At 38.9% G+C, this 24314-nt stretch overlaps 1 protein-coding gene across 1 annotated transcript; it reads left to right on the plus strand.

The window, feature by feature from the left end:
* Nucleotides 1-3175: 3175 nt before the first annotated feature.
* Nucleotides 3176-23393, plus strand: rbms1b (RNA binding motif, single stranded interacting protein 1b). Its single transcript, XM_030429179.1, has 13 exons — nt 3176-3226; nt 7281-7459; nt 9533-9591; nt 10574-10665; nt 15258-15415; nt 17187-17266; nt 17854-17969; nt 18928-18977; nt 19085-19172; nt 19455-19505; nt 20118-20228; nt 20767-20847; nt 20976-23393. The coding sequence occupies exons 1-13, from the start codon at nt 3176-3178 to the stop codon at nt 21045-21047; spliced, it is 1188 nt and encodes a 395-aa protein (XP_030285039.1). The 3' UTR covers nt 21048-23393.
* Nucleotides 23394-24314: the final 921 nt, after the last annotated feature.

Genomic DNA, 24314 nt, shown 5'->3' on the forward strand with positions numbered 1-24314 from the left:
GCACTTAATTGGAATAACACATAATTTTAACTGAAAGTGTATTTTCCTGCAACATATTTCTTGAAAGTATACCATAGTATCATTAATTTAAAGTCTGGTTAAAAGTGTAACTGTGAAAATTGGTAAGAGTATGATGTTGGTATATCTAATGGTTGAGTGTCACATTGTGTGGGATTCCAAAGGATCCGGTTATAAAGATTGCAACAAACCCAAAATTCCAAACATCTAACCATAGTATATCATGGGTTTCTGAGTCATTTGGAATATAATCCTCAAATTTTCATTCTTACAAAGAACCCGTAAAGTGACTCATTCATTTCTGGATAACTGCTTGGGGCTGTCGTGAACACCACCCCCACATCAGCACCTCAATTAAAGACCAGAGTTGTGAATGTGGCTTTTTTCTCTCTCTCTCTCTCTGTGACACACACACACACATAGGCACCCACAGCTCTCTTTTGTGGCTGATTTACAGTCGAGAGTCAGGGGAAATGAATCCGCTGCTGCCAAAGAGGGGTTACACACCCCAACCCAACCCTTCCATCCAGGCAGGAAAGGCACGGAGCCGCTGTTACTAAAAGCTTCCTGGAGCTGCTGAGCAACACTGATTGTGGCGGTTCCACTTCTCAGGAATCTGGAGGAAAGGGAGGAGAAACGTCTCTTTTTTTTCCTACACTTTCCACGGAATGAGCTGCGTGGCTGAAATTGCTATTTTGATTTTTCAGGGACAAAACAGAGTGCGACGCTTTCTACATATACCTCGGAGTTGTTTTCTGGTAGAGACTGTTTACACGAGTTCAGGGAAGAGTGAGAACAAGCAGTGCAATGCCCTAAAATAACCTCACTCTCTTATTTCCCTTGGAAATACCCAGTGTGTGTGTGTGTGTGTGTGTGTGTGTGTGTGTGTGTGTGTGTGTGTGTGTGCGTCTGTGTGTGAGTGTGAGCCTCTGTATCTGTGGGTGGGTCTTAGTGATCGTGTAATCTTTGCATCTATGCATGTTTGTGCCTGTTTGAGTGATTATTCATGTGCAATTAAACCTGTATAATGAAAGGAGATCTCCATCAGGAGAACGGTATGCTCTTCTGGGTATCTATGCCCCTGTTGGTAAAGACTGCGCTCTCATATCAAAACAACCAGCATGAGGTGATTTAAAGGGATATTGTGTATACCGTAGGCTTTATGTTTAAATGAATTACGCCTTCCGGGTCTGGAAAGGACATGTTTGATTATGGATAAAAACTTGAATCGATTGATAAATGCCATGAATTTCCAGTATAATTCCGCACATTATTATGTTATTATGTGGGTTTATTTACTATTTGTGCCACACAGATGCAGGGATCAGAGATAACCTTTCCTTTCACTGTTTAAAAAAAGGTGGTGGCTGAATTGCCTCTCCGTCTACCCCCCCCCCCTTCAGAGTGCTGAATCAGACCTCTCCCTTCCCTCTAATGCTGACCCATTGACTCCTGTTGGCCTGGTGAACTTTTCTACATGCTCCACTGGTGACCTTTGCTTTCATTTAGGAGCAGCGTAACACATATTACACCTATATATAGACATTGTTCCAATGTCCTTAAACAAAGGACACCAATATGTAAGGACAGGAGCGTTTAACCATGCAGAAAATGTTTAATTTGGATCGTATCTGTCTTATTTGCTCCAGCCGAAAGTGGTGACGCACAACAACTGCTATCAACAATTGCTATCAAAAATCAGGAAGACCAGGGGGGTTAAACTGTTTGGGGTGGGGGGGACTATAAAGGAAGAACAGGACAGTGGTGGCACTTGTTCCATCACTGAAGGTCGCCATTAATTCACATTTTCGGCCACCAGTGTTGGTTTTCCAATCAGCAGGTGACAGCAGTGGGTAGATTGCCTTTGATTTATGGCCCAGCCTGCCCCCTTTACCTGCTCCAATAAAGACCTACCCCCCCAACACACACACACAAACACATACCAGAACCACTTGTCACTCACATTAAAGAGGGTCCTGGTGCACACAATCAACAATTTAAGCCTCCTCTTTCAAGAAAATGTTGCTCCACTGCAAAACCTTAAAGGAACAGTTCACTGAAATAATTACATGAAGAGTATGATGTTCCACTGTGATCTGCTGATTTTCTAGCCATGTTGATTGTTTTAAGGAATTTCTAGAACTCTCATAGGAATATAAAAAAAGCTAGAATGGGAGGCTGCTTCAAAGAAAATCAAGATATCAATAGGTTATATGCTATTCATTTAATTGGGAAATGTGTAACATGTGTGGACTGAGCTTTTATTCCAGTTTGTCCCATTTCACGCAGCCTTTCAAAATAAAATAAAACACACGGAGAAGCTCTATGGCTGTTTTGTGTTACCTAAACCATGTTCTGTTTTCTTCAGTATCTCTTATTCAAAGCCACTCTTAAATGAACTGGAAAGCGACAGCGCCTCTTAAAAATATGCATTCACTGAGTGATCATTTGTATTCAGGCTCCTATAAAATCTGTCACAGTCATTTATGTATTCGGTTACTGACCCTAGCTGCTTTTGTTTTCCACTTCTTCTCCGCATGTTTTGTGAATTAAAACCCAACAGTGAAACTTGTCAGAGTATCACATCCAGGATCTGCCGCACGGTGGAATCTTTGGTATGCTTCTTTTAATACACGAACAGCGGCGGGGAATGTCTCTTTAAGATACGTGCTCGGATAACACGGACGGTTTAGAAAATCGCAAAATACACGTGTGAGGTTTCACATACTACCAAAACAAAAAGACTGCTCGATTCTGATTGCGGCCAACAGATGAAAACGATAGTGTCATTTGAGAACATTGTGAACCGAGCACCCCTACACCGGAGCGTCGAATGGTCTCTCCCACCGTGGCAGCGTCTGTCCTGCGCAGCACTCGCTGCAAATCAATGAAGCCAGTCAAACAAACGGGGCTGGGCGGTCGAAGTTGGGAAAATTTACGGAGGTTACTGTTGCCGGATAGTCGACGTCAATAGGGATATGTATACAGCTAACATGTGTAGAAGCCTGTCTTTGTGCCCTTTCGCGGAGTAAGGAGGATATCCATGTCAGATAATACCCTACTTATACGAGGAGTTTGATGTGTTTGGCTAGAAAATTGTAGCTTAACTGAAAAAAGATAAAGAAAAAAACAACTGCTCTCCCTATTCGAACTGAGGATGATTTTTGCTAATACTGGAAACCCACCGAGGACACCGTATCGCAAACAGGTAAATACGCTATATATATATATATATATATATATATATATATATATATATATATATATATATATATATATATATATATATATATTTAAACAGCCATGAAGACATGATGTCAGAAAGGGTGTATTTGACAGCAACTTCCAGCCTTAAAAAGAAAAACTCAGCCGTCGCTGTAACCGAGAGAAAACTAACTTTAGTTGACTTGTGTCATTTGAAATGGCGGTGTTGTGTTCCTGTGTGTGATGTAGGACTCAGACAGGCCACTTATGCATAATGAGAATACCTGCTGCTCGGGCTGCGGTCCAGGTCCGATACTGCTGGAGAGAATCAGGCCTACGTAGGACTTCACTTCATGTAGTAACAATAGTGGCCACATAGCAAAATAGCACACTAACCTCTTCCAAACGCATCATTTACTCTTCTTTGGATTATGAATGGGATGTACACATGGAACTGGATCTGGAAATGAACATCACCTCACAGAAAAGCCAGCCAAACAGATGTTTTCAACTTCCTCAGTATTATATTCATGATCAGTTTGGACCAGAACACATTTTCAGTGATATAAGCCATAGAGATATAAGCCGTAGGACATTTTTATATTACTTTCCCTGAAATATAACTCAAACACTCATATTTGCTTGCCATATCAGTTTTCCCTGAAACGGTGACTTATTGTCCACTAATGCATCCACTTTGTCCCACTTACGTTATAGAGTTTTGTTAAACACCCTTTTGCATATTTACCCTGTCATGCTGTTATCCGGTAGCTGTATAGAGCTCCATGGGCGAGGCCTGTTACTGGAAGCCTTGTGTATTTCCAGCTCGGATATGACAGGCTCTGCTGGTCTGGGGCTGGCTGATAAGATGCCGTCCTCTCCCCATCACAGGCTCTCACTGTCCTGCATCTGAGTAGACGTATGAAAACATTGAATTCCCTTTCAGTCCCACAGAAATATAAATTGCGCTCACCTGAGGTGCAGAGAAATTAGAGTTGTGGCAAGCATTCTTTGTGAAGACTGGCTTGTCTTGTATGTTGGTACGTATATATATATGTTATAAACTATTACTATATATAAATGTCTCACTTTTCACTTTTAATTTATTTTAAGTAATTATTTGACATGATATTTAACATATCTACAACTCACAAATGCAGTGAATACTGTGATGACAGTGATGGTTTACAGTTACATACTAATGCACCATTGAGCTTCTTCTTTTTTTAATATCCTAAAGCTTTATCTCAGCACCAAGTGACTTCCCACATTTGGTTGTGTTCAGTCCATTACTGTTTTGGTTCTAGTCGCCAACAGTGTAGAGACATTGGCATGGAATGTACATTATTGATCTCCATGGAATCAACTTGAAATTCATGCCTGGCACCACCCACCCATCTTCATCAAACAGGGAATACTCTGAGCATGACTTGTTTTTCCATTATACAGCATTTACTGTTCATGAATCATTCTTTTGAGATACTGGGAAATATGATGTAATAACAGACTAATACCATGTGACGATTGAGAAATATGCTTTACATTTTAGATGAGGTGCAGTACCTGCCTCTGTTACTTTGGCACAGGAAGTTTCTCACATTTGGTACCAAACTGAGTTTTAATCAGTTAGGTTAACCATAAGTAAGGTTGAAAAAGTAACGATAAAATTGGTCATCGATTATCTTACGATTTTTTTCATGGTTAATCAATTTGTCCATAAGATGTCAAACATCTCTGGCTTCCAATTTCTTCTTTCTTCCAACCACCAATCCCAAACTCAAAGAAAAGTAAATAGTTACATTTAAGAAGCTAGACGCAGCAAATGTATGACTATTTTTCTAGAAAGTGACTGAAACAGTTGATAGTCTATCAACACAGTTTGCAATTGATTTTCTCTCAACTGACTTATCGGATAATTGAGTAATTGTTGCAGCTGTAAACCATCTTTGATAATTAATGTTTAGTACATTTTTGGACTGACTCTGGTCTAATCTATGATCCATTTGTCCTCGTAATAACCTCACAAAAATCTGGAAAGATTTCTTTGGTACTCCTCTGTCACATATTCATGTAGCAACAGTAGCAACATTATTTCTGTTGTCTTTGTAGCAATTACAAGGCTATACTGCATTTTTATTACATCTGGAAGGATGGGGGTGGAGGGGATAGTCAGTATCGGATAGTGAAGAAGAAGACAAATCCCTGAAGGGGACGGTGCTCTCTTACTATACATCTGTATCTTGTAAACATAAAGCACAAAGTTGCGCAATTACTGAAGGATTTCTGCTTTTTTTCCCAGCTTAGCCTTGGATGGACAAGCAAGGAGCAGCTATTATAAGCAATATTAAGACTTACAAAATAAACCCAAACTGAATGGCTCTGGGAAATTGCAGCGCTAGTTGTTTGACTGTAGTTTACGTTCATCTAAGAACAGAAAAAATACCTATTTCTTCAGTTGTTTTTTTCTTGACTGATGGAGACTTCACTCAAACCATTTTAAACATGTACAGTAAATACAGCTCCTCATTAATGATAGTGCTAGGGTTAAGAGGTCTGGCGCTACACCGGAGATTATTTGTTTATGTTGACCTGCAAATCAGTTATTGGATACCTTCGAGACTGTGTGGGCATCAGTGTGACACAGATGTCAGAGCAACAAGCCCCTGTGGACCCTGATTGTGCTGACTGCTGACGAAGGTGTGATGGAGATAGTCTGCAGATAAGGATCACTCCTCTGTAAAACATTAATCCTCACACTGGATTCAAACATCACATGGTACTAATAATTTCCAGACAGTTTATCTTTTTCACCCTATTATGTGACAGTATATGAGTGACTCAGTGAGGGCACAGTAGGGGTGGGGGGAAAATTGATTCTTGTTGATCGCAATTCTCCCTTGAGAGATGGCGTCTCCAGTTCTAGACTTTAAGATCGCCTGTTACGATGTAGTAAGACCAGGCTGTGTTTCTTTATGACCGAACAAATTGGATGGTGAAACGAAACATGGTTGCCATTTTCATAGCCTGGTTACGTCTTGAGTTTCGGTGAGGATGGCTGAGCATTAGTCAAGGAAATGGAAATAAATTAATCTGTTTGTTGATGCGATGTTTTCAAAGACGCCAGTAGTCACAGTGAGAAAAAAATTATGTTTCAAGATGCATTTAAAATCATTGTACAACTGCTAAGTAGCCCTTTTTAGCACTGCTAAAATAGAATCAAATAAAATAATGAGGCGAAAAGAGATTCCCAACCCGAGCACATAGCAGACGTTTCTTGGACTGAATCCTTATGCAGACATGTCATGCAAAAGAGTCGATCAATGCATTCTGGTACAGATCATGAACAAATATATAAAATCATGTTCATCTTGAATATATCTCCAGCTTTATTTGGAAATGTCCAGCCATTTTGCTGCTGCATAAATGATGTGCTGTTTTTTCCTCATTTGAATGCTAAATTCTATTCCTAGGATGGCAAAATCAAGTTATGAATAGCTAATAAGCAGTAAATGTTCATCGAATCACAAGGTTAGGGTAAGCAATGGTTTTTAAATGGTTTGACATCAAGAAAGTTTGTTGGGTGAACAATGTGACCCAACTTTGCCATTCTAGGGGAAAAAAACTAAACTTCGAAGAAGTAAATGATTATGTGCATATGTCACTTGTAGTTATGAGGATCTCCCCTCTAGCTTCACAGAGCGATCCAGAATCTTCTAATTCATTGTTCTGGTTTTATAACCTGCAACTTAGCTGGTTCGGCTTACTCCTACTGCTATCATCAGTGTCATTGAGAGCTGGCGGCGACCAAAAACAAAGCTAAAGGAGAGTGAATACTGGACTGATACTTTTATGGTGATCTATGTCTATGCACAGCTGGTTGCTTCTGCTACAAGGTGGCTATCTAGTAGTAATGGCAGATGTGGTCAGGTTATCATTCAGTTAGACTTGAGAACCATGTTGATATTTTGATATGATCAAGTTTGACAGATACAATTACTTAACCACCCGACCTGAACTTGAATTCAAACACATTTTCTGTGTCTTCCTGCCTATTCTAGCCACTTATTGCCCCTTTGTCACACCCGATGGCTCCACCCAGCCCAAGCACTAACAGCAGCACCAACAACAGCAGCAGCAGCAGCACTGCAGGCTGGGACCAGCTCAGCAAAACCAACCTCTACATCCGAGGCCTGTCGCCTTCAACCACGGACCATGACCTGGTCAAGCTCTGTCAGCCGTGAGTACCACACATCCTCTCATCATTATCTGCTATTGATCAACCATTGATTTTTTGGCCTACTTAGTTTGGAGTCCAGTTACTTTTTTATGGTATGAGTCTTTTTTTGACATATATTTGTTAAAATAAAAATAAGGTGTACATAGTGAATGGCAAGATGTAAATATGCCATTTTCTTAATAATTTTATTAATATCAATATTAATTAATACACATTTTTTGTATTAAGAGATCAGAAAATGTTCACAGTTTTGTCTTTTGTTGTTTTTATTTGTAGTACATTTTCTTCATTTGTAATAAGCAGACTTTGAGTGACAACATTGAGCCCTACAGGTTGAGTTCAATTTAAGATTTAATCAGTCTTTTATACCAAATACAATAGCTCTGAACAACGAGGCATATATATATATGTATATATATATATATATATATATATATATATATATATATATATATACACACACACACACACATATATATATATATATATGTATATATATATATATATATATTTTTTTTTTTATATATATATATATATATGTGTATATATATTTTTTTTTATATATATATATATATATATATATATATATATATGTGAGATTATAACAAATGCTGCAGTATTCCAGGCCTAATTTGAATATAACATGAGAGATGATCTTGAAGACCACACAAGGACAGAGCACAGATGATGACAGATTTCATATATAATGCGTGTGGATAAAAGAGCGTTACTGTCAGCACTGGGTTCGCCCTTTGCTCTTTTTGTGTGCTCAGGCTTTATATTCACCATGCAGAGAGACCACCCTGATGTCCCTTAGATTTAATTTGCTGTTTGTCCAAGGCCCCATCTTCACAATGTGATACTGACTTTGCAACACAAAGCTGCCAGGCTTTTTAGAAATATATTACATATGAAAATTAGCTTAAGCAGTGGCTGATTTGTATTGTACCTTACTGTACCGTAAAAGACATGCTGTAGCCGCATATGAATTCAGATTAGCGTTTAGGTCTCAGGTTCATGTCCTTTCACCCAGTTTAGCATTTAGCCTAATCCCTTGCTAAAATACCCTCCTGGTTGACTTCAGGGTACATCATGGCTTGTATCAGTGTCACTGTAGATTACAGTATATAGGTCAATTTTAAAACAGTACCTCTAGACTGTGTCCACTTTAGTTGGTCATCTGGAGAAAACACATTTCAGACACATTTATTTGTAAGGCGTAGTTACATTTCATTGTTCTCATTGTTCTTTCTTATGCATTTCAGTAGCAGAAATCACTGTACACATTTCAAAAAGACAGCAACAGCAAATGAATATGTATTAATTAAATGATAATGAACTGACAAAATTCAGTTTGTCTACAGACCTCTCTTAGCTTGCTTTGTGAAACATGAAGAGATACTCTTTTGAAAACATTTTTTTTTATCTGGGATTTTTTACTGCCGCACTTCAATACTGTCAGTTTTGACAGATCAAAGCTTTTTTTAAAGAAATGACTCCGAGTAATATGGTTCTACATGGTCAGATGTCACCATAGGTCCTTTCCTTTCTGCGTGCATACCGTGTCTGATCTGTTGAAAGCATGGCAACAACATGTAATAGACTTGAATGTCACAATCTCTGTGTTTTGTGCAGCACTAGTGTTTTGCAAATGCCAACATGCATCCGTAGGTGGAGAAAAGATAGCAGTGACAACAGTGTGTCATTAAAAACCTGTATTGTTTATCAGTGCTCCTCAATATAAAGTAAGAAAAAACTGTAATTATAAGTGAGAAATAAAACTTTGATTATCACAACTGTCTAAATCAGCTGTCTTCTAAAAGTGACTTTCTGGTGACTCTGTACACAGTTTGATTCAGTGGTTTAGTGTGGCTAAAGAAAGAGGGACTGTTTAGCTTCACACTGACATGGTGGGGATTTTCAGCACCCCATGGAAACCACTTCCTGTTTCTCATATTTTTACGGTGATGTCATAGATTGTTGCTCAACCCTCCCTCTCTGTGTGTTTTATAACTGGCTCCGTCTGGTACATAATCCAGTTAACAATGCCTCGCCTTTTTGCTCCTCCCCTAGGTATGGCAAAATTGTATCAACAAAGGCCATCCTGGACAAGACTACAAACAAATGTAAAGGTGTGTGAAGTTGTTTTTCTCTTTCCAACAACTCCCTCTTTTATCTCTCCTCTAACAGTAGAGGACTTTCATGAACTGCCCTGCTGGATTTTCAAATGCTCACACTTCTGAAAAATTAGTTAACATCCAAACATCCAGCCATTCAGCAGCTTTGCAGTCGTCTCAGATGAAGTCAGGAAACAGACAGCCAGGCTGCTTAAATCTGCCTCCCAGCTCATGTTATTTTAAGCCTCGGCCCTTGTCTGTTGGTGTGTCACCACTGTGGGTGGATCCCGGGAAGAAGTGGCCGACTCCTCCTCTTCCTGCTGAGTGACAGTGTTGGTCTTGGTCCAGTTCTAGTAGACTGCCCATCGGACTAAAGACGGACTTAGTGATTCTCTCTGGTGCTGATGGGATTAAGAGAATGCTTTGTCACTCTCCTCTGGATTATACAGATGCCAGTTAATCGAAGGCTCTTGGTGAAAGGGGACACTGTTAAAGATGTGGTAAAGCTCAGACTGAATTTTAAACAGAAGCCAGAAGTGGCTTGAGAAAAGTTGTGTTTCACAGAATACATAGTTCTTTTTAACTCATTTCAGAATTATCAAGAATGTATAGAAATAACTTATGAGGATTCATATGAAACTTTTAGTATCAACGTGACCCATTTCTCAGATGAAAAAGCAGCCACAGCCGCAGTAGAGGTTAGGGACTATAGGTTCACCCTGTTTGTACCCCTCAGGACAAAGAGCTGACCTGAGCCATGAACGTCACACTGGCAACTGCATCCTCAGCACTTTTCTGCCTCTATTTCCACACACAAACACACACAAAAGCATGCTTACAAACAATTACATAGTCCTAATGCACAAGTATACATACTACAAAATTACAGAGGAGCGCATAGTATGTAAAGCTTTATCAGACCACAAATCTAGTAAGATCAGCTATTAACTGTGCTGGCTACAGAATATTGTCCTAACTGCACTGCTTGTCTCCTCAGGATATGGCTTTGTGGACTTTGACAGCCCCGCTGCAGCTCAGAAAGCTGTGGCTGCCCTGAAAACCACTGGTGTCCAAGCTCAGATGGCAAAGGTGAGGATTCATTACAGTCTAATCCTGATATCTCATCCGTTCCAGTCACCCACTAACACCGTTTCTCCTCCATCTGGCTGGTCAGGAAACTTAAACCTAATCTTTGTGGTATTAAATAGCAGCGTGCCTGCCAATCGTGACTCTGAGATCCCTGAGTTAAATCATGAAGGAAGCATGTGTGAATTTAGGCATTTTACACAATTTAGCATCAGGTTTCCTGAGACACCTGCGCCCATTATCAGGAGCAAATGTGAAACATTTGCACCAGGTTGTTGCCTGGTCTCAATTGCATGTCAGAAGTGTGAGCTTTTGTAATGTGCAGCTCTGACCATACTGTGCATGCACTTAATTAAGGTCTGCGCGAATAATAAAAAGAGATGTATTAACACAGACCGACTTTGTATTCTCCTGGATTTCCTACAATCAATTTGCAATAAGTATGAATTAAAATCAAGTTGTTGTGTAACAGTAAACTAACGGTGGTGTTTTTTGTTCATTAGACATGAATTTGATCTAGATGTTTATTAGACTGTGAGGTCACAATGTTAGTTACTTCTATCTCTTGGCAAGACATTCACAGTGAGTTAGACATTTGCTCTATCAACAGCATCTCCACCCTACACCTGCCAGATCTTTGTCTTTCTTTCTCTTTCGTCTCATTCTCTGTCGTTGTCTTATCGCAGACCATGTCTTTGTCCATAAAGAAGGATTCCAGCTGCATTAATAGTATATTTTATGACATTCTCAGTAGATTACACGTATTTGATCATTTTTCTGATGTGTTCTTGTATTGTTCATGAGGTGTGTGTTTCCCTGCGTTGCATGCATATACATCACTGATGACTCTCAAAGGTATTCTGCTGGCGACAGCTCCCAGCCATGCTTTAGAGAGGTTTCAGATGTGAGTGGCGCCAATAGTCAGAGCACTGGGTGTAGAGATCAGTGTTGCTGACAGGAGGATGACCTAGCCTCCAAAGCACCATTACAGATGCTGTATCTTCCTGAAATATAATTTTAGTTAAATCTATCAAAAACAAACGTGCAGCGGGGGATGCAGATATGTTTTAAAAATTGCAGGTGTCAAGTTAGATAAATTGTTAAGCTGTTTGCTTATAAGGGTGTCCAGTGTTGTGTGGACAGACTGTCATTCAAAGGCTTAAATACACCACAGATATGGCCTAATTTCTTCTTGATATAATATTAGAGATTTTCAGATGACAAGCTTTAAATTAGGACTGGATGCATTTAGACTTGTACTCTCACTGACTTAGAGAAAGGAAGTAAATAATTGTGTGCTGTTATGGTAACAGGAACCAGTCAGGGGAAATTAGTTCCCATACAGCACAGAGCAAGAACCCTTGGCCTCATTTCCCTGTCTGGGGGATCTGTGGAGCTTCTTGACATGCCTCTGTGCACCCATTTTACTTTTTTAATTAAAATAGAGCAGCTTCGAGGGCCATGCCCAAGTTTAATCTTTGTATTGTGGATGGTAAAGTGTGAGCCTTTCAGTCCAGCTTTATTCTCACTATGCAGTGGCTTGTTTGGGCTTAATGGACTCTCTGACAAAGGTCCCTTTTCCTGTTTTTTTTTTTATCAGCCCAGGCACCCTTCAGTGGGCTTTCTCTCATTATTATTTCAATGACAGGTGGTGGGAAGTAGCTAGATAAGAGTTTTCCTTCTTTTTACCTTTTTCACTGAATGTCTCATTTTTACGTGTCTCCCTTAATTAAGGGATTCGACCAATGCACATTTGTATAGGAAGTTATTAATATGGGCTTGTAGCATTGATGCAATTTATAGAGGAACAGCACTGTTCTATCTTGTTTCTTGTGACCAGAAAGACTCAGTCCAATCCCTGCATCAGCAGGCTAAATGTGGGTGGGGGAAGTGAAAGAGCAGTACATGGCTGTCCCTTATTACCACCACTGTAGTGCCCTTGAGGAAGACACTTAACAACTGTTCCAGTAGAGCTGCACAGATGAGAATGAGACTTTACCGGATAAATAATAGGCCTTAAACATCATGACATACTACGATTAGTACTACTAACGATTTTTGAGGTCTTAATTGCCACAAACATTTTATCTTATTTCATTTTGATTTCCGCAAACTGAGTCTGGCTCCTCAGCGTGAAAGACCACATTTCCGATTTTACAAATTTGTAAAACTACCACTGAACCTAGTACTGTCGTTACATGTTATACTTTAAACCTGTTGTCGTAAAGTGGATTAAGCTAACACACTCTAATAACTGTATTAGAACATAAAACATACCTCTGCATGGGAAAACATACTGTATGAACAACTATTCCTAAAATTACCTGCAATGCTTGAATAAAAAAAACGTAATTTGTCCAAAAGTCTTACATTTGGTTTAAAATGATCTTGAAATGGTCTTTAAAAGCATTAGATATGTGTGCCTGATTCTTGTAGGCCCCTTAAGTGTGAATGGGAGTAGGTTTTCCCTAAAAGATTTAAATACAAAAATCATACCCTTGTCAAGTAAAGGTTAAAAATAAAGTTAGTAGTTACATTTTACATTCACGTCCCAGATCACAAATAGCCAATAAGCAGCATCTTTTTTTGGAAAAAACATCAACTTTTTACATTTCGATACTGTCTCTGTATCGAGGCATGAGCAACACCAATCCATTAGCCGCACCTCTCTTCATCAGCGTGCGTCAGTGACAGCTAATGACTGACTTACTGACTTACTGACTTACTGACTGACTGACGGGTGGAGACCCATTCAAAACACAAACCGCAGGCTTTGTCTCACTGGGACAAGCATTTCCACATTTCTTTCAAGTAGCGATAGAGTCACATTCATCACACCTTCAGACCCTCTTTCAAGTCAAAAGTATGATTTCTTCAGAGATAGAAACATGTGACATTGCAGACCGTGTCAGCATTCATTTTGCATGAATGATCAGAGAAGAAATTCACTTCCTGTCATTAATAATTTAACCGGATTTCGTTGAGGTGACACTTTGCATTCTAAATGCTACCACAAAATGCCGCCAAAGCCTGTTTTTGCCTTGCCTGGGTTTGCTGCAGCCCAGGCTGTGGCTCATTCATCGTCCTCTAATTCTGAAATGTTGATTTTTCTGTCAGTTCATTACTTTTAGTAATCCAACCTGTCCCTGTAGCTGACTCTGAACAGCCCAATGCTGATGAATATTAATGGTGAGAGGCCGCTCCCTCGGGACTCATAGCCGTGTCTTATGTTTCTGCTGATGCTATTAAAATACAGCAAGAAATCAGCTGATGTGAGCCTTAAGCCAGCGTGGGCTGCATGCAAATCTCTTTTTATCACTGCTCATGGTGACCCTTTACTACCTAAAACCCCCAACAGAGACAGACAGGAAGAAGGAGGAGCAGACGCATGATAACCCCATTGCTGAGGTCCATAGTAGAAGTCGATTAAATGCTTTCAAGGATAAATTATATGGAATTTTAAGGAAACTTCTCTCTTCTCTTCCTGCTTCTTTGTTAAAGTGAAACTCTCAAAATGCAACCTAGACTTTTTTTGTGAATGTATATGAGTCAAACCTTCGTGTAAAAGCATAATTACGACGAAAGAGGCATTTTTAAGATTTACCATATTTTCATTTTCGGGCAAGCTCATTTTTTAATGGGACTTCAAGGGGCTATTTTTAAAACACTAAGAAGGCTCTACACAACAAGAAACTTTGCTCGTAGTATCACCAGGGTCTCTACACATGAACATGAGCATTGAGAACATTGTTTGTGTACATAGAGTTTACTAAAAAGAACGTTTTTGGACAACTCACGTTGGCAGATGTTTCCTTCGCTCGCCACCGTCCTGCCAGTGAGAGCTGTGTCGATTTCCGAATGCAACATAACATGAAGGTGAGTTAAGGTGGACTGCTCCTAAAGCTTAGTTCCATATAAATGCACGGATAATTCATTGTTTTGTCGTAAGCGAAAAACAATATTGACCCTGAAGTTGTAAAAGGAGCCTCACATAAGAAACAATACTAAAATAAAAAGCCGGAAAAGTCGTGTGAGATATCGCGTGGATAGTTGTTGCTGAAAGACAGTAGCGTTCCACCTTAATTCTCCTCCATATTATGTCGCATTCAGAGATTGATACTTCTCGGCTGGCAGGACAGCTGCTAGCGGAACAAGCTACTGCTAAGGTGAGTTGTTCAAAAACTCTCTTTTTAGCAAACTGTGTACACAAACAATGTTCTCAATGCTCGTGTTCATGTGTAGAGACCCTGGTGATACTACGAGCAAAGTTTTATTTTGTGTCGAGCCTTCTTAGTGTTATAAGAATAGTGATTTTGATGCTAAGCGTAAAAGTGCCCCTTGAACTCCCATTAAAAATGAGCTTGCCCGAAAAGAAAAATGCGGTAAATCTTAAAAGTGCCTCTTTTGTCGTAATTATGCTTTTACACGAAGGTTTGACTCATACATTCACAAAAAAAAGCCTAGGTTGCATTTTGGCGAGAGTTTCACTTTAAATGCTTGTAAAGGAATGTTTTTGTCTTTTCCTGGTGTGATTTAAGCTTCTCTGTGTAATTACATTACATCTTGCTTACTCTTTTTCTTCTTTGACCACACAGCAACAAGAACAAGACCCGACAAACTTGTACATCTCCAACCTGCCCTTGTCTATGGACGAGCAGGAACTGGAGAACATGTTGAAGCACTTTGGCCAGGTCATATCCACACGCATCCTGAGGGACTCCAGTGGCGGCAGCAGAGGAGTGGGCTTTGCAAGGTCAGATCCTTGTGCAGTTTATTCTCAATGACTCATGGTCCTCAAACAATAATAGGAAAATAGTTTTTTTTACCTGTGCTACACGTTGCATTTTCACATCAGTAAATCTGAACTTTAACAGATATGACACAGTGGTGTGATTTGAGTAGATAATGGTTTCCAACTGAGTTGAAAATTGAGTATTGAGTATAAAATACATCAATTAATACCCTGTGTTTTAATCATAAAGTGTATAACGTGTCATAAAAAAGACAGTAAATATTATAATCACGATTATAATATTTACGATTATGAGTCGATTATTAAATTTCCAAAGATCGATTTAAAAAACTGGAACTACTTAGTAGGTGTCCATTTATCAGGGATTAATGGACACCCTGCAGCCAATCAGAATCGAGTATTCCCCCAGACCATGGTATAATGGAAGCTAATGTCCTACGTACTTCAGATGAGAGCTATGGATGATAGCCACACAGGCGCAAATATGTGTGAGTTTCCCAAAGCAATGACAGACGAGTGGGGAATAGAGAAACACGACCTGGTTCTCGTCACCGACAATGCTTCTAACATGAGTCCGGCTGCTGAGCTTGGCAACTTTCTTTTAACAGTGAAAGACTACATTTAAAATAAAGTAAAAAATAAGAATTTTGATATTACAGTTACACTATACAATATTGAAGGTGCTGTGAGGTGTTAGTCAAAAGATAAGTAAAATAATTCAGCAGCTGACTGATGTTAAATGGAAGATTAATAATCGATTTGTAATCGAATCGAGACTTCAATAATCGGAATCGAATCGAATCAGGAAATTGGGCTGATTAACCACCCCTAGTGAATAGTGTAGTATAGTTAGACACTCAGGGTTAGTGAAGTAGAAGTCATACTCCTGCAGTGTAGTTTTTTGTAGCCTGTCATCAGCTTTTTACTTCTGGCTATTTCATTTGCGCTTCAAAATTCATAAAAGTGGTGTTGATCAATGTAGATAATCTCGCTGGACCAAATTTGTTAGTGTTATAAACTTGAGTGATTCTATCTTCTGGGTTAAATCACAAAATATGTCAGCCCTGCAGCACTATGTAGAACCAGAAACATAGAAGTGACATCAGACAGAGGAAGGGAGAAAAGGGGAAATATGTCAACATAAGGCAGTCTGAAGGAAATCTGTCTTTAATTTTGAAATACAGTAGCACAAACAGTTCCAAAGGATTGGAACTTGGCCATTTGTAAAACCAGCGACCAAAATCACAGTTTTGGTAAAAATGCTTAATGACACCTTTCAAGTAGTAAGAAAATATACTTGGTTTCTGTTCATAAACATGTTTCCTTTCTAAAATTAATACACATAAAAACACATAGCGATGCTGCTGATAACAAGGCAGAGGGGAAAAGAGTTCATGTATGGACAAATGGAAACTCCTTTAGAAAATACTTTCACAATGACTGGATGATTTAATTATAGTGGTGATGCAGGCTTCCGCCAGTCATACTTGCACAACCTGACGTCTGACTGAAATACCTGCCAGACGAGGCTAGTGACACAAGTGACAAAACAATATCATAATGTATCAAAGGAATGTTTGTCTGTATGAAGGTGTGCTCATTGTCTGTTAAGACTAATCAAGTTGAATCTGCAACATATTTGTATGAATTAGGCTTGAAATCTTTTATACTGAACCTGCCCTTCCACCCACCTAGAGAGGAAGCAGGTCTTGGAAAGTACCTGCTCACTCTTATCGCTGCTTATGATGTTATACTCTGTGTCTCTTTTCAGGATGGAATCAACTGAAAAATGTGATGCAGTCATTTCTCACTTTAATGGAAAGTTTATTAAGACCCCCGCAGGTGTTCCAGGTAAGACATACATATGATTATCTTATATTTGCTGGCACACATTGCACAAACTCAAGAGAAAAGTGAAAATGATCTAGTTTAACCGCCATGCCATTAATAGAATCTGAGAGGGAAAATTGCAGTATTTGCCTCGTAATGACTATAATGCATACAATGTTAATGGATGGTGTTGAATAGTCAGGACGAAGCGGTCAGCCAACTGATTCATGCTTCCAACAGGAGTCAGTAAGTCTGCTGGTAAAGAGCTCATACACACTCAGTCCTAAGTGGCAGAGCACAGACAAAGAAAACGAGGGAGAGCTGCTCTCTGTGGCCTCCACTCCCTCTTTAAGCTTTTTAATTGGATTATTAGACTGAAATAGTCTCTGCTGGCCTTGCCTCCTTTAGGAAGGGGAGGGGATTACAGCTCCACAGCTGCCAAATTAGATGTCTATGTTCCCAGGCTGGCCAGTAAATGTGCACTCCCAGGCTTCAGGGGGTGAATGACTACATAGCGAGCAATGACAGACAGCATTGTGTGTATTTGTGCGTCTGTGTGTTTAAGACAAACCTTTAATTTTATTCTCTCGCCACTTCTCTCTCTTCAGCGCCACCTGAGCCCTTGCTGTGCAAGTTTGCTGATGGTGGACAGAAAAAGAGACAAAGTCAGAATAAATTTGCCCAGAATGGTCGGGGGTGGGGAAGGGACGCTGACTCCAGACTGGTGAGTGGTGCCCAGGATGGATTGAGTGGTCTGACCGATGCATGACCAGATAGGAGTAATAAAGCACAAAGTTAGAGTTCACCTAAAATGTTGTATAATAGACCACAGCTAGTTTAACAAATACTACAAACAGAGATGAAGAGTGAATTTGTAGTTTTTTAGTGCTGCTGAATAGTCATGTAAAGAAATAAATTACATGTATGATATTTGTCACTCTTTTTACTGAGTTGTAGTTGTGGTTATGTCTTTTACAGCGCATTACAGTCCTGTGTAGTCGAGGATGCTCTCAGGTTTGAGCACAATAGATACACAATAGTAATTTTGTATGAGGATATCATGTTGATGTCAAAGGACATTTTTGAAAATGTGAAACATTAATTGTCATGTTTTCAAAATTATGAATGAGCAAAAATTCAAATACACTGAAAAATTGTGTTTTATCCACACAATCACAGTTATGTAAACCACAAATCTTTTTTTAATTTGAAATGAGATCCCATTGTCAAGGGCTGCAAAGATTAGTTTAGTTAATTGATTAGTTAAATTAAAGAAAACTTTGCTGGTCCCAGCTTCTTAAATGTTTTGTCATTTATGATGGTAAATAAAGACTCTTTGGGCATCGGACTGTTGGTTGGTCAAAAGAAGCAATTTGAAGACGCTACTTTGAGATCTTGGAAATTAACACAGACTAAAAAAATTATCAGAAGTTGCAGCCCTACCATTGTTTTACTTGATTGTATTTAGCAAGCATTGAATAATCATCAACGCGTACAATCAAAGTTATCTGAACAGCTAAAATAAACTCAGTAACATTATATTTTGACTGTGGTGAGTATCAAGGAATTGTTTATTTGTCTCCCAATTGCATTTATAGTAACAATTTAGATTTTTGGTTAAAAAGGGCTTGAATTTAAATCTTAAAAAGCTGAATGAAAGTTGTGTCTTTTTTTGCTCTCAGGCTGGAATGACTCTCACATATGATCCTAGTGCGGCTGCTATGCAAAATGGGTAAGCTACAAAACCAGACTAGACTGTAATGCTGCAGTCAATATATATATATTCATTGTACTTCACTTTTTTGATTAAAAAAAAACACTTTTTTTCTGTGTCCACAGATTTTTCCCACAAGCATACAGTATTTCAAACAGGATGATTGCTCAAACGTCCATGTCTCCGTACATGTCTCCGGTTTCAACATACCAGGTTTGAATCCTCTTTCAGGAATGATAAACATTTAGGTTTGGTTCTGTAACATGAAAGACACATTTTATTATTAGTTGGAACATAGTTATTCAGTAATTATGTTTATAAATCATCATCATAAACCTGTCTGTGGGGATTTTGTGGTGTGAGTTAAATATGTGACAAAAGGCACTGTGGTCATTCATGCTTGTTGCTGTGCCAACCACAGCAGCATGTGATCTCTGGAAATAGCAGCTGTTCAGTGTCAATGTGTTTACAGAGTGTGTTTGTGTGATGTTTTAGGTGCAGAACCCATCCTGGGTGCCTCATCAGCCCTACATCATGCAGCACCCAGTAAGAACAAAATCTCTCCATCATCGCATCTCTCTCTCTCTCTCTCTCTCTCTCTCTCTCGCTCCCATTCCTCGATGTCTTCCTTCTGTGGCTGTGACAGAATTTAAATTTTTGTAGTCAGACACAATATGGGAGAGTAGTTGTTTCACATAAGGTGACACTGATCTCTGAGGATTTACGGTACTAAAGTGTTGGTATCAGAATGTGAAAACAACTGCTTTAGAAAGGCTGTGTAAGGCTCTGTATTTGATGACAGATGCCAAGTATTTTAGCACAGATGGGTTTGAATTGAGAGCAGCGAGTCCTTTCTTGCTTTGAAAATGAGCCATCAAAGATGTGAAAACACAGCTCACAGCATCAGGCCAGCCATGATGCTTAAAGACAATTTGTGACTATTCACCTTCTGCTGTAGAGTTAAGATGTGAAGTCTAAGGTCACTCAGTTTCTCCAATCTGACACAACTCATTATGCATTTAAATTCCAGATATTCTGCATAATTATTGTGACAGTCTATCATCTTTATGTAGTATGTTTTTGAAGGATATTTCTCCTTCAGTGTGTCCATGCACCAGCTGCATACATTCCTCTTGTCTGCTCTCACTTTTCTTCTAGGGGACAGTGATATCGCCCTCTATGGACCCATCTATGTCACTACAGCCTGCTTCTATGATGGCCCCACTCACACAGCAGATGAGTCACCTCTCTATGGGCAGTGCAGGAACGGTGAGAGGACACTGCACAAGATCAGAAATGACTTCACACATTATGCACATACCTTTATGGCCTACATTATTATCTCAGGATAAACGCCTTGAGATGTATCATCTCTTTTCCAAGGGGGTCCTAAACAAAAACCTCACAAGTGGAAGACAGAACAGTACAAGAAAGAGTAATGTACAACATGCCAGTGACAAAACAACCAGCAAAGAAACAAAGAACCAAAGAAATGACTTGCAACTAGAGTTGGGACTAACATACTTCACCCATTAGATATTGGTGTGATCAATTCATGAACCATCCAGATTCCATAGCCAAAGTTGCAAAGTTCTTTGTAACATAACATAGACAGTCTGCAGCTAAGTTGAGACCAAATGCAAACACCATTTGGTAGAATCAGCATTGCAAAACTTTATAATTTAAAATGATAACGATGAACCATTATTCATTATATTTGAGAAAAAGGTGCGCAATTAAACTATAAACATACAGACCATGTGCATACTCAATATATAACTAAATTTCTCTTCCCTTCATTGTGCAGTTTATGGCTGCTAACACAGCTATGCAAGGAGGATATATCCCACAGTATGCACACATGCAGACATCAACTGTTCCTGTAGAGGTACGTGCGTTAACATCATTGCAGCCTGATGTGTGTTAAGCATTATCTTCATTTAAAACAGCAGCTCGTTGTTAGCAAAATGGCGATGGCAAAGATGTTCACTTAAACATATTTACTCTTTCTTCTAGGAAAATGGCGCACAGTCACAATTGGACTCACCCGGCAATCATTCCCCATATTCTTACCAACAAACTAAGTAGTGCTGAGGTATCATTGGACAACCGCTCAAACAATCCTGTCTACAAATGCAACGGATGCTAAAGAGCTTTTCACTGTTATTGCACAAATTCTGCAAATGTTTAAGTGAGACTATTTTTGGTATCATTTCCAGAGAGAATATCAGAGTGCAACAAATGATTCAAATTCTATTTAAAAGAAAGTTTTGAAAAAGTTTTATTTTCATACTAGAAAACGTTTATTTTTTACCACGGATTGCCGCAGGACACAAGAAAGAATTACGTGACTAGTTGTTCAAGGTGCATGAGAGTAAATCTGTCTTTTTGTTAATATTTCCAGATTTTCCTTTCCTCCGAAGACATTTTTGCAAATGATGTTTTTTGTGCTTGCTGTGTGAGTGTTGCTATGGTGAAGTGTTAAGTGTTGTTTTCTTGTACAGTGGTTTCCTCTTAGTACTTTAGATTGATCTTGCTGTCTGATTAAAAGTTTGCCTTCATTGTTTTGATACAGTAGTTGTACGGACCACCACAGAGAGCGGCAATAAGAGGTGCTGAGGGCTGTTGCCTTGGAAATGAGCTGTGTAGGAATTTTTTTTTTTTTTTTTATTAATGAAATCTATGTTTTTATTGCTTTTCCCTCCCAAAACTGATAGGAAAGTAGGAGAATTTTTTAGGGAAAATGTTTTGAATGAAATGATTTTTAATGGATGTAATATTTATTTAGCAAGAAGACCTTATATGTTTCTGGATGTTGGAATGTGTTAGAGTTCCTGCTCACCTTTTGAATCTTGCCTTTTTGATTACTTGGTATTGTAGAATAGCTGAAATTGAACTTCCTCAGTGGGGTGGGGTAATGAGAAGGGGCAAATGTTTTTTTGTTTGTTGGTCATGGTTTTGTCTTTTTCGGGTGATGTTAATTGTTATTTTGATGGGGGGTGTCTTTTTCATTTTTATTTGAGAAAACAAACAAACTAGCAGGTAAACATAGACTTATGATTGTGCAAAAACAATAAACTCATCAAAGCCTTGTAATAGAACTTCGGCAAAAGTTCAAGTTGGGGAGTAAAAAACGAAATGAATATGTGTATGTTATCGCACCTCGCTCTTTGATAGGAAACAAACAAACTTGGCACTTTCAGTTGTAGTTTACTTCACCAAAGATTGCGAGCTAGTAGGCTGAGGAAATAGCATCATTTTGTCTCTGTAACCAGGACATAAGTGACTCCGCAAACTAGACTCTGCAGTTTGGACAGTGTGCCTTTTTTGTATATTCACATTCAGTTGTCATTAGTAGGTTATAAATACAGTACAGACACACACGCAAGCATGAAGGAAGGCCTGGATCCAACAAGTGCCACAGACGAATTTCATACTTAGTAAAAGTCAAGTAAGATAGTAAACTATGAAAGGATAGTGCTACACTAGCAATATGATAAGGGCTGCAACTATTGATTTTTTTCATTGTCAATTAATCATTTCCCAAAGCCCAAGATGAGGTCCTCAAATGTCTCATTCTGTCCACAACCCAAAGATAATCAGTTTACAGTCTTGGAGGAGTAAAGAAATCAGAAAATATTTACATTTGAGAGATTGGACTCAGACAATTATTTTTTTTATTTCTAAGGTGCAATATGTAAGAATTTAACATGAAGAAGTAACAGTTTTGGTGTTGTGTTGCAGAGATACCTATTGAAATATGATGCTAACCAGCTGACTCCCGGGGACATTGTACTCCAAGAGGTAACAGTTCAGTAGTAAACAACACCAAACACTCCCCCAGTTCCCCAAGCTCCCAGTCAGGGCAGAGTCAACTAATTGTACCACTAGCTACAGGATTAATTGAGTTCACTAGCTAACGCAACTATAGTTAGCAGAAGTTAGCAGCTACTCTGATATGCTGTCCGGTATTTTTTATTTTTATTTGTCAGGTCTCCAATTCTTACATATTCCACCTTTAAACCAAGTAATCGATTATGGAAAAAGTGATCAATTCATTTGATAGTTCCAATGATCGATTTAACCAATCATTTAGTGGTTGCAGCTCTAAATCTGATATGATATAGCACTAAAAAGAAGTGATGATTTTTTTATATATATACATATATATATATATATATATATATATATATATAGATAGATAGATAGATAGATAGATAGATAATGGTGGATTAAAGCAGGCTTGTTGATTATTGTGTCCTTCAGTAAGCCTGTGATTCGACCTGGCGGTCAGTCAGACCAGTTATCTACCTCAGAGTTTTCCTTCCCTCTCTGTACTAGGTCGGGTTAGCAGGTCCAGCCCGCCCTTCCAGACCAAATGCCACGCTCAGGAGCTGGCCACATACAGCTGTTTCCTCATAGGTTGTTTTGAATTTTCTTCATACCTATGTTTTTGGGTGTTGTTTTTTTTTTTTTAATGATGTGATATTGTAACCATGGGGCGGGGGGGGGGGGGGGGGGGGGACAACATGTTTCTTCTCACGTTCACACATTCAGTTTAAAGAGCTGCTGCTTGTATGCCGATAGATTCCAGACGCTGATCTAACATGTTAAAGACCAACAATGACAACAAAGCGTTGTGTTGTGTTCATTGGATCTGTGCTCCTTGAAACAAACATGTTTGTTGCTTTTTCTGTCTTGGGTCTAGACGATCTCACAGCAGCATTTCCTCTGTAGTTAGCTAGAGTGTGCAGCAAGCGTAAAGGGCGGCGGAGATTATACTTGAGATATCTTTGTAATGCCTGAGACTGAGAAGTAATACTGTCTTGTGAGGTTCATGCTGCTAGTGGTGTCTGAACCAAGTGCCATAGTATCTGGGTCAAGAGTGGCAGAGGTGCATCCAATAAAAATTGCTCATATAAGTAACCACCATGTTGAACAGTCATTAAGTTATATGAAAAAGTTCTAATTTATGAGGAGTTTTGTACAGACAGCTTGAGGAAATAAGAGTTTTTCATAGAGCTATATGAAAGTTGTTTTTTTTTTGTTTTTTTTTTTTACTTGTGCCACATAATTGCCAGTGGTAACTTGCATGTACAGTTTAATTTCTCCTCTGTACTTTTGTTTTGTAGTGTTTGTTAAAGCCAAAGACTTTTATTTCAGTAGATCGTTGCCTAAGGTTTCATTTCTTTGACATTTTTGAATAAAAATTTTCAACTTTTGATTGTAAGTCTCATCTTTATTGATGGTTGGCCATCATGCCGGTTGGCTGCTTGCATCGGTTAATGAGGAAATGATGTAAACACATCATTTGTGAAGTCAGTAAAATAAATGTAAATATATTGATGCTTGTAA

Source organism: Sparus aurata, chromosome 9, assembly GCF_900880675.1.
Source record: "Sparus aurata chromosome 9, fSpaAur1.1, whole genome shotgun sequence".
In the NCBI taxonomy this organism is placed as follows: Eukaryota; Metazoa; Chordata; class Actinopteri; order Spariformes; family Sparidae; genus Sparus; species Sparus aurata.